The 12,050-nt window shown below is 31.1% G+C and overlaps 2 protein-coding genes and 1 long non-coding RNA gene across 6 annotated transcripts in view; 2 read left to right on the forward strand and 1 right to left on the reverse strand.

Annotated features, from left to right (window-relative positions):
- Positions 1-315: 315 nt before the first annotated feature.
- On the forward strand, positions 316-1,192 carry LOC145939699 (uncharacterized). Its single transcript, XM_083044231.1, has 4 exons — positions 316-513; positions 600-679; positions 764-927; positions 1,009-1,192. Exons 1-4 carry the CDS (start codon positions 497-499, stop codon positions 1,183-1,185), a joined length of 438 nt encoding a protein of 145 aa, XP_082900357.1. The 5' UTR covers positions 316-496; the 3' UTR covers positions 1,186-1,192.
- Positions 948-1,828, reverse strand: LOC145939705 (uncharacterized). Its single transcript, XR_014425880.1, has 2 exons — positions 1,466-1,828; positions 948-1,378 (listed from the first exon to the last, which is right to left on the reverse strand). It is a non-coding gene; the product is annotated as an uncharacterized LOC145939705 (long non-coding RNA).
- Positions 1,829-2,321: 493 nt separating this feature from the next.
- The window catches only part of LOC145933698 (large neutral amino acids transporter small subunit 1), a 32,276-nt gene continuing 22,547 nt past the window's right edge, over positions 2,322-12,050 (forward strand). For 3 of the 4 annotated variants that reach the window (XM_083033696.1, XM_083033689.1, XM_083033676.1), the window contains exon 1: positions 9,013-9,360. The gene's annotated coding sequence lies outside the window, so the exon portion shown is untranslated. Of the gene's footprint in view, positions 2,422-9,012; positions 9,361-12,050 lie in introns of those variants that run through there. The other variant, XM_083033704.1, reaches the window with a different exon arrangement.

The raw sequence follows: 12,050 nt of genomic DNA on the forward strand, positions 1-12,050 counted from the left end.
TCCGAAGTACAATCTTAAGATGTGATTAACCAATCACAGAGCCGTATTTGCATCTTAAGACATTACTTAAGACGGTCTTGAAATGAGAACGGACTATGAATACCGGCCTATGAATACCGGCCAATGACACTGTTCTATACCTATGGAGCAGCACTAATGTCGCCAGACAATATGGCGGCCCCCTCCTCCCCAAAAATCTTCACCCCCCGCGCCATAAAGCTCCGTCCAGATATATTCATACGTCCATGAGTACGTTTACACGGTACCCTTAGGGTGCCGGCACATGCAGCGTAACTTGCGTAAGCGTAACATGCGTATTCTAGTAATTTTACACTTCGGCGTAAAATATTACTAGGATACGCAGACTACGCTGTTTTATTACGCCGATTCAAGAAACTGACGGAAGTGTATCGTGGTGCAGAGAGAGAGTGCATTTATTCCACTAACAGTACCTCGTCAGTGATTATTCGCACAAAAAATTTGCAAATAAAAATGAATGAGAATCAAATCAGGGTAAGTTAAAAAGTAGCTTTATAGTCTGATTATACTTTATGTTCTTATTATTACAAAATAAAATAATACAAAACAATTGATTTTAGGAAATTACATGTTAGCTGGCTAAAAAATAAGCCAGAACGGATGCAAAAGTTTATCGTAATAGAGGGAGAGCCATTAATTCGTAATAATCTCTTTGCAATATTAACGTTATATAATTTTAGATTATCCATAGACATATTTTTAATTATTAATTATTTTATTTTAGCTTTTGTAAAGCAATGCTTATGTCAGAATACAGAAGAAGTATGCATCATTGAAAATGAAAATCATAAAAAAATTTCTGTCATCTACCACATTGATAAACAAATATATCTGTGTCTAATTTTACAACAGTTTGATACAAAATATGCAGGGATACTTGTAAACCAGGCAAGTAATTTTGTTCGCTATAATGTATATATTTTAATATATATTTTAATACTAAAGAATATGTATGTACATTTTTTACAGATATCTGACTTATTATTAAACACAGAGAGCACAATTTCAATAGTGTGCCGTCATGTATCACAGTTTCAGAGTACAAATATTCCAGAAACACCATCATTTTTAAGAATATTGACTACCAAAAATGCAAATGTTTCCAAGTATAAAATTGAACGATTAGAACAACAAATTTGCAAATAAAAATGAATAAGAATCACATACGACGAACTTCTTTCTTTTCAGATAGTATTTTCCAGATTGCAAACAGTTTTAATAAGTGATTTTTTCTAATTTTCCACTGTTGAACTGTTTGCTTCTTCTTCCATCTCTGCCACCGTTTCCAAATAATAAGTAATAATAAATCAGAATTTATGTATTCTGATCCCACAATCACCTATTAATATAAAAGATTCGTATTAGAATTTTAACTTTATATATTATTAATTATAACGTAATCAATATAAATATAAATTAGTTTTACCTTTTGTAATGACGAGTCTACCATGGTATCACCGATAATCTTTTTACATAGCCTCAAAAACACACGAGGTGTACTAAGTGCAGATATACTACAAATATTACGCTTCACACATGTCCGGGCTTCACATGACGCGTACCTTTTCAGATGCGTAAGTTACGAAAACCAATCACAAATTTGTTTTGCATTTCTGTTAGAATGTCTAACAGAAACTCTAATCTGTGATTGGTTAAATTAGTTACGCTTTTTTCACATTTACGTAAAATACGCCCTATGTGAATCCCGAGCCCAAAATGGCGTAACTTCTGTTAAAATTACTAGAATACGCAGGTTACGCTTACGCAAGTTACGCTGCATGTGCCGGCACCCTTAATCAGGTTTAATAACACCCGTAGTTGTAAAACTGGCCAATCACAGCCATTTCCCTGAAGAATGGAACGGCTGTGATTGGCCAGTCTTATAACTATGGATGTTAAACCCGATTAAGGGTGCCGTGTAAACGTACTCCATGGCTGCGTTCGGAAACGTCACCCGAGTGCATTCCCTCTCTTTCTATATCACTGAGAGAGTAGAAAGAGAGGGAATGCACTCGGGTGACGTTTCCGAACGCAGCCCATGATGTTAACAACACTGGTTGACAATCGAATAGTCACGATGTATAAAATATCTAGATGCGTATGACTGGGGTCACGTGATGACTAAAGTCCCTAGAAGTACTTCTAGGGACTCTACGTGATGACGCCATTTATTTAGTTCGTAACTTCAAAGTACAGCGTACAGATGTCGCTGCAAGTCAATATTTGCAGCACAATCTTCATCATTGTTGTCAACTTCACATCTATGCTTTCATACATTTAAATAAAACTGCCAGTGTAACATGTTCCTTTTTATCTCTCATCAGAAATGTGTGCAAACGATGTGGATGTCGAAACTATCTACGAAGAGATGACATCGTTAAAGTAAGATACTTTGCAATATTATTATTTCTTCTTGTCACACATAAAATGTATGAAAAACAAAGTATTGCTTGCGAATATACATAGCGCTGATTTTATGAATTGTATACAAATCTATTTCACGCATTTGCGTATCACATTGACCTCGATTTTATCATCACACAATAATACGATAATTATAAAATATAATGCATAACAAATATGAAAACATATATAATATTATACTCTGTTAAAAGAGGAGGGGGGGACTATATATATATATATATATATATAGCGCAATACAACTAGAAAATATTACGATAGCAAAATTCATATTATTTCTTGATTAATCAACTCGCTAAGATGCGAGTACGGAAATATTTAACGGAATAATTAGATAATTTTATATATCTCTCGTTACATTAATAACCTATTTGTGTCGTTGATGCCGCAATCTCGCTGGAACGCTCTCGTAAAAAATAAAGTTATCGCACGCAGTAAAAGTGAAACCGATGATCGAATTTTTCGATTCTTCTGCGAGACGATAAAATGCACGAATGATAGCATTAATAAGTTTCCGCCAACAATCGTGCGAGAGATTTCCTTCTGTAAGTTAGAATAATAACAGATTAATTTCATAACATAAAGTTTGCTTCTTAAAATTATCTCAGAACGCATTTACGGAAAATTATCGAGTTACGTTAATAAAAATTGAAATAAATTAGAATAACTGAATGAATAAAAAAATATATTTTATATTTTTTCGTATAAATTTTAAAATCAAATATGTACACAGAGAGAATTTTATTCTCTTAGAATTTACCCTGAAAATCATGGTAATTATTGGAGAATATGGTATGGAAAGAATTTTATGAGATTTTCTCTAATTAATATTTATCACAATAAAAATAATATCTGTCACAATAAAATATAAAACATGTTTGATTAATATTTTAAACTGTATAGTAAAATTAATCAAACATATTTTATATTTCATTGTGATAGATATTATTATTTTTATTGTGATAAATATTAATCAGAAAAATTCTCATAAAATTTTTTCCATACCTCATTGTCCCATTACCATGATTTTCAGAGTAAATTCAAAGAGAAAATTTTCTCAGTGTAGGCATACAAATTTAACATTTGATAGATATTAAATGTACATCAAATATCAAATTAAGAGATATATCATTTTGATACAGAAATTTATATATATGAATTAAATATTAATTTTTAAATTAAATATATATATATTTCAAAGGAAATTAAAATTTCAACTTTAAAGATATAAAAATAATTAGAAAAATAATTATGTAGGCACAATCTCAGCAAAAATATATAATCTTTGATGTGATTTTTAATATAAATAAATGTTGATCATTTTGAATGTGCGAAATCTCTTACATTCATACTTTGTGTAATCGTGTGTCGCGTCAATAATTTAATGACAACGACATAATTACATTGCTGGCCCTATTTGAGAAAATTCAACCTTTACCATAAATTGGATAATTGCCGTGTCCGAATAAAGAAAGCGTAATTTACTCGCGTCGTTCGAGTATATTACCCGATTTATAAACCATCGAAAAGCTAATAGCGGTTTTAATCACATTTTCATATTTATTTATTTAATTAATTATTATTTAAATGACGGATTTTTTTTCTCAATTATACGCAACCTGAATCAATTCGAAAATTAATATAATAATATAATTCATTCGTAACGTTTCTTATACACCATTAAATTTATATTCAGCTGACTTATTCTCTCGCGGTTATTTACCCCTTGAATTGCGCAATTGTTTGTTATCGTTCACGACAGAATGTATATATGAAATCGACTAAATTTTCTTTTATCTCCTCTTATGTCCAGTTAGAACTCGTCGGATAGTAAGTGAATTCGCCTTCGTTTATTTATTTCATTATCGGCAATCGACGAGTAACCGCAAAGATTTATCACCGTTTAAATGTAAACTATGACGACATGATGATAGTCGTCATAACAAGCTGACCAAAAATATCCCAATTAGATTTTTTACAAAATTTGTAAATAGATAAAAGAGAAAAGAGTTAAAAAATTATAATCCCAAAAGGTGAGGTGTTATTTTTCTGAAATCTATGTATATTTATAAATATTATTATTATTAATATTATTAAATATTATCAGTAGAACTATAATTTAGCAAAATATAATGAGTAAATTAATTTTTATCTAATTGTAAGATATGGAGCAATACTTCTTATTGTTAGAGAAATAATTTTCCTCGACGCGACGTGATAATCTGAATTTCTCCCTTATTTGCATTTCTCTGAAGAAAAAGAGAAAGAGATAGAGAGAGAAGATGATATGTCATCACGATGACGCAAGTATATTTCCGCCTCCGCCTTTTGTTATTGATTCCCTGACGTCACTGAAGGACATCCTACGTAGCAGGAGTCCTTAATCTGGAAGGGATTGCTTTAATTCTACTTTCACATATAGAATGCTCCGAAAAATTAAAACTATAATAGTGAGAATATTTCCTTTTCCTTAAAATTTATTAAAATGCTCGGTATGTGTTTCTGTTAAAAATGGAACAACTCGTAACTTTAATACAATCAACTATTATGTCCTCGCTAAAATATAGATATTATCGTTTTGAAAGGCAATATTTGTTATGTGATATACAATTAATCAAACTATGTATAAATTTACATAGTAATAATATATGTTTCTGATCGAAACGATGGCAAAGCACCGCGAGAATGCTTATTATCACATTTCTTTTCTTTCATCGTTAATGTCATCGTATACATTTCCATATTCAATGATCCGTTCCAATGTCTATAAAAACGATATAATGGTAACGACTAAACATGTACGAACTTAAACATCACTCTGTTACGGTGCAAACACATAATTACATTATTATCAATATCGATTTTATCTTGTACTCTCTCGTTCCGTATCTTATGAATTTTCGAATAATATTTCGTCATCCATTCATGCATTTGATTTATTTTCCTACAAAGTACAATTCATTCAATTGTTGTAACAACATCAATTTATGATCACGTTGTAGACATCCCATTCGATAATGCAAAAAATTAAGTCATTTTTGCTTATGTATTATCTTTTTAATTTAACAAATAATAAAATATAGAATTAAGAAGCAAAAGATAAAATTAACTAGCTAACTAACTAGAACTGATACGAAAATTTATTATTAACTGATGAGAAAATTTATTATTAATCTACTCTATAATAGTTATATTATAAATTTTAATTTTAACTTAATTTTTATAATTATCTCACACACAAACAAGTGTTGCAGATGAATTACTCTTTTTACGTAAATATTAAATTGTTTTAATATCGCAAAAATATTTTAGCGTCAATAAGTAATTACTTTCATAATTTCATACATATATATGAATTTTCACATTTAAACAACTATTAGAGCCATTGAAGTATGTAATAAAATATATATCTTTCTTTATTTTCTTATTTATTACAAATAATTTAATAGACGACTTTTCAATAGTGATCGATTTTTCTACATTAAAAAAATTTATTTCGCTTATTTGTCTAATTTATATATGAATTATGAGCATTAAATAATATCTATTATATTTTGCAAAATGCTGATTGTGATCTTTCCATGTTATATAACAGGATATATACATATAGCTCAATCTCTCTCTCTCTCTCCCTCTTTTTTCTGTCTTACCTTTGGAATATATTTCATAAAATATTAATATAAGATATAATATTTGAAAGCGAAACTATATTATGAACAAAACGCAAAATATCCCAAAAAAATGTATATTAAATATCTTATTATTCAGTCGCTTGCAAAATCTCGCTTTACTAACGTTTTGCGAATGTAAGAGAATCACTAAAAGTAATTGATGGAACGAGATTTTACAACCTACGAATAATTTATTTCGTTACATGCGAGATATGATAAATATACTCGCGATTACCATTCGATCGTCACGCGATGTACCGAGTCTTTTAATTGTTTGATCTGCGAACATCTCTCGATTCTCTCGCGCGAAACTCGTTCTTTAAATCACTCGCGTTCACGAGTCAATTGACGATTCGATGACAGTTTACTTAATCGGCAAGTAAAAGCGTAATATATTAAAAAGATAAGTGATTATTTATGAACATCGGGACAAAGAAGGATTGCTTCCTGGCAAGATAAAATCCTGGCAAGATTATATCAATTTTTTAATTTTTTATTATTATGTTAATCGTGACACCCCAACAGCTGTAAAGTATCTTTAATATGTGCAATGATGATAATTTAATCTTTTAGGCGCGATTTATCGCCGCCACGAGAACGAAGAGCAGAAATGTTGCGTAAAGCTTAATAGAATTGATAACCCATGTTTAATAATATTATAAAACGATTTTATGCAAAGAATAATATAAAGCAGCACATTTGCCGAAATAAAAATAAAATTGCTAATATATCTCAAGAAAAATCGAATAAAATCGATACAGCTTATTTAATACATCTTCCCTTTGTTATCTCTTAGTTATTATAAAGTGGCATATTTTATTATACCTAAATAAAAAAATTTCAATTGTAAAATATATACATTATATATTAAAATTGTAATTAATATATAAAATGAAAATGCATGCTTACAACTGTGAGAAACACACACACATATATATATATATTTATATTTATATATTTATACATTTGTTTGTTTCTCACAATCATAAGTATGTATTTTCATTTCATATATTACATCACAAAATTAGAAATGTGAATTATGGAATGCGGATTTATGGATAGGAAATGTGATGCCCCCTTGCAATAATGCGCATGGATGTGTCGAAATTTAACACTCTGTACGATAAGAAAATACACAACAATATATTGCATCATCAAACGGAATAAGTTTTAATGAGGGAAAACGGGAAAGAAATCGAAGAAATCATTCCCTGCGAGAAAAAGATACGTATCGTTCATTCGTTAACAATCTCGGATTTTTCTTCCGAGAAACTTTTCAATCTCGTTACTCGCAAATTGTGTTAATGTTGTTTTGAACGAGAAATGAATGAACAACACCACGTCAGCGAAATATGAATGTCATTCGCTTGTAAAATATTTTCTCGCAAAATTTGAATTTACGTCATAATCGTTTATCTCTAAAGAAACGAAACACACGGAAGTTTAATGAATTATAGAGTTAATGAACTATGAAGGGACCATTAAACTAGAAAGGAACCCACGTGGACTACTCGTCGTTCGCTCTCGCTTCGCGCTGAATAAATCGCGTTAACTGTAATTTTCATAGGCGCATGTCAAGTCAATTCATAATTCACCACGTAAAAAACCGAATGAATGAGAAACATGAGCAAACGTAGGCATTATTATTTATTTTGTGTAAATACTTGTTTTTTATCCTCCGAGTTTATAATTAAATAAATTCATTTCCTCTAGGGATAAATTAAAGTGTTAATTTTTATAATTATATAATTATTAGAGCATATGTATTTTTATCGAGAATCAAAATATATATACACACACACACACACAACAAATACAATTTAATCGCGAAATTATAACTTTTTATCTAAAAAATAAAGAAAATTAAATAGATTCCGTGAAATCTTTGGAAAAATCTCAATGTGTGAGAAAATTGTATAAATAAATCTTGCTCTACGTGCGAAATTATCTTACAGCAGACAAATTTAAACCGAATTGTGAGAAAAGCCACTTATCACCGTACATTTATTACGCTATTAATTATTATCGCTTAATTATTGTCTTGTTTTCGAGATATGTTGATTCTTGTCAACAGATCATAATTATATCAACGCTGATGTTATCAAATTTCACAATCGAGCGACAACATGTATCGATGTCGCGAGTATAATGCATTTGCACATAACAAAGATGTGATATACCACTGCAACCTTGCGTTTTAATGAAATTACAGACTGATTTCTGTAAACAATCCGGTTGCAAGGAGATTCAATCAAATGTACAGAAATTAAAAACATCAGTATATATTATCAGTCATTCATATCATTAAAATCTTTTTTTTTTGCTTTTGAAATATATAAATAAAATAAATAAGTTTTAAGAATTAAGATGTCTCTTATCGTTCTAGTTTTTACTAAACTAGAGCAAATTATAAAATGCTATTATCAGTTTAGCATTAAGACGCAAATATGCGAGCTGTTGTTTAGGAAAAATATTCGCTGCTGTCATCAAATATAGTAAGCAGAATCTCATTAACTTTATTAATTTTTTAAATTAAGTTTATAAGATATATGTCAAATGCAACTTTACTATTAAAAAGATATCACGATCTCCTTCCGATTCATTTCGATTCTTTCGATTATCTTAATGAAACATCTCTTTACAATTTTTTTATTTCTTCTACATTTAATTCACCCCTTCCCCTCATTTACTCATTTATTTTTCTTAGTTACTTCTAAAGTCGGGGAGAATGACGTTTCAGGGGCGGCTGATAAACCGCTCGATACGTCGGTCCGGGGGTGGCACCGTCTGGATTTCCCTCACGTTCATGCACACATTTATACCCATATATATATACACGCACACACGTATATTCACGACAAGCGCGGGGCTACGGATCGGAGCAAACGAAGAGCGGCAGTCATTCAGAGCCCGACCATCGTGCCGCGCACACTTTTGCTCAGGCTCGGTTTCGCGCTTACTTTCGTGCGAGATCGCTGTTAAAATATTAAAACGAGAAGCGATATATTCGCGGTTGTGCTAGAATTTGATCCGAGACCGGAGAGAAAGAAAAGAGAGGGAGAAACAGTGATTCCGGAAGAGGAATTCGCGCCATGGTCGGTGTCTGAGATCGATCCTCCGAGTGCGTAGTGAGGCGCGTGCGAATTTTTCCGTTTTTCTCCAATTTTTTTTCAATTCTACATCGGCGATCTTGCTGCGAGGAGTTGCCACACGCAAATCCGCGAAACAGGTGAGAAGTGACACCGCGACAAACTCAGGAGCCATATCGCGCGCCGCCTATTTCGCACCCCTCGATGTTGAATGAAAAGTCTCGCGAAATCTCTCGCCACCGCAAGAAAACGTTAGACCGCAGGATGGGGTGTGCGGATATGATGAGAATGTTGGCAATATTTACTCGATGGAATCGCGAAAAACGCGACGTGACAATCGCATTTGACGGTTCCATGCTCCACGCAGTATGGCCGCCCTCGGGGGGTGCATTTCGCAAGGGCGTGCTAGAATGGGGAAAGTTAAGGGATCCTACTGTTGGATCAGGCGAGGTGATAAGGCGTGTAGATAACGTATATTTGTGAAACACGAAAACCGCAGATTTGCGCCAATACCTTGCAATTTTGTTATCAAGTTAGCCGGTAACCTTTTACGACAAGAAAGTTTTTATCAAGGAAATTATTTGTTTTAATTAATTTAATAATATTTTTGAATTAATTAAAGTCGCATAAGTTAAGTTTTTTTATAAATATCGTTTTCTGAAAGTTTGTTACGAGAGCACAATACATATCTATACACACACACATACATCAGAAAGAATATATGTATAATTATTAGTGAAAATTATTAGAAAATGAAATTAAATACTCTGCAGTTTTATGCTGATTAAACGAGTGTCATCTAATTTAATAAACAATAACATAAAACGTATATCTAAATTTTTTGTGTAAATTTGATAAAACGGAACTATACCTATACTTTAGAAGATCGCGAATAATTTTCTTTAATTTTTGCAAGTCGATTCCGATATGCTTCGATGAAGCACGTGTTAACTACGTTATATCGATCATATATTATAAATAGTAAACTTCGCAGTAGCAGCATAAAATATTTACAATCTTCTTATGTGGAAGGTAAACGCGCGTTCATTAACCTAACGTTATATAATTACGTCTCTATTAAAAATTAGAACATTTTTTTTAGCTTTAAATTCGGACATACAAAATTTAGTTTTATTCATTATTTTCCTTTCTCTATAAACATTATAAGTTCTTAATTCGAAGAGAAATCGAAGATATTTATTATCTTAACAAGTTTTATACGTTCTTAAAATTTAAAAAAGTTTTAGAAACAAAATTTAATAATAATTTTCTAATTTAGAGTGTAATGAGGAAATAAATTTTAAATTCACGAAAACATACATTTTTTAGAAAGTACTCTCAAAAAACATTCAGAGATTAAATTATTCAAATATTGTAATAAGAACGTAAAATAAATATTGTCAATTGTCAGTCGAGAAATGATAAAAACGACAAACTAGCGTTTAACAATGATCTTTAAGGAGGATCTCGCAAACACTCGAATCTTCGTCATTAGCAAAAAATGTCTCAATAGTTTGCTTTTTTCATCTATATACTCTTCCATTCTTTTTGCAATATATTCGCACGTGATATCACGAGTTCTTTATCGACATAAATAAGTGTGAATAACAAGCGTTTTCTCCTATTTGATCAATTCAGTGCGGTTATCTTGCGTCATTATCACAGGGTTGAAAAAAGGTTCGGAAAACCCGGTCGGCGACCCACGTGGCTTATTGATTTTCTCGTCGGCCACTGCCGCTGCTGTGTAAAACTGGCCCTTTCGTCGCGCGAATATCGAGTATGTACACGAGATTTGATGGTACTCGAGAAGCAAGAGCGATACGCGAACAGGAAGTCCGTCGCACATTTAATATCGCTTATTAAATCGAGCAAAGAGAACTGCTCTGGCTCTCTTGCACTTTATGCCCGTAATTTTCTCTGACGAATACAGCTCACGGTCGTCTCTTGCTTTAAATCTTGCGAAATCTTATCGCGATCTTATGACGTGTAAACGTTGTCAAAAATGATTTTTTTTCTCTCTGTATAGTTATAATTTTTCAATGATATTTGACAGCTGCATAGATTTAATAAGATTAGATATATAGAGATAGATTTAATAAGAGGTAAAGTTAATATTTGATACACAATATGTCTGTCATAATATGGCATTAAATTAATTTAATTTTCATGCATAATATATGTAGATATTAATTTATTAATAGCGAGATAATTCAATTCTTAATTTTACGAGAGATCTATTGATAACTTTATAGTTACAAATACATAATATCGTGCAATTATAAAAACGCATATTCCACACATACAAACGTTTTCAATAATCTCTTTCTTTATCTCTAATAACTGTAAAAATAAATCCCGCATCGAAAAAGCATCAATATACCTCGCTTTTAATATAGAAAAATTTTATTTATAAATTCTCTCTGAATAAAAACTATATCGTTTTTTTTTTAAGTAATCTGAAAATACTCCTGAAAATTTAAAATACTTTATAATCATTTTTGATAGAATTTTTATGCAAAAACACAAAGCCTGAAAAGTAAAAATGACTAAAAAATAAATTGACTCTAATTTAATGAGAATCACATATTGAAATCAATCTATATTTTATGATAATTTATTTTGTTTATAATTTTTAAAACGAATTGCGACAATCGATACATATGCATACATATATGATTGGGCTATTTTAGGTTCTTTATATGTATAATACTAATAATAAGGGGGTGAATTAATGGGGAACGAGGCGATTCATCATTCTCAAATCGCGATGTCGTTATGTCATCGTCTTTCAAGAAAGGCAAATCGATTTGGCATCGGTGTCTTTGCTCTT

The sequence above is a fragment of the Prenolepis imparis genome, unplaced genomic scaffold, assembly GCF_030444845.1.
Source record: "Prenolepis imparis isolate NDT839.2.m4 unplaced genomic scaffold, iyPreImpa1.0 SCAF_1, whole genome shotgun sequence".
NCBI lineage: Eukaryota > Metazoa > Arthropoda > Insecta > Hymenoptera > Formicidae > Prenolepis > Prenolepis imparis.

Coding starts and splice junctions, on each gene's coding strand:
- LOC145939699 (XM_083044231.1), top strand. Junction 680..763: donor AGAGGGAGAGCCATTAATTC/GTAATAATCTCT, acceptor ATTTTATTTTAG/CTTTTGTAAAGCAATGCTTA. Junction 928..1,008: donor CAGGGATACTTGTAAACCAG/GCAAGTAATTTT, acceptor CATTTTTTACAG/ATATCTGACTTATTATTAAA.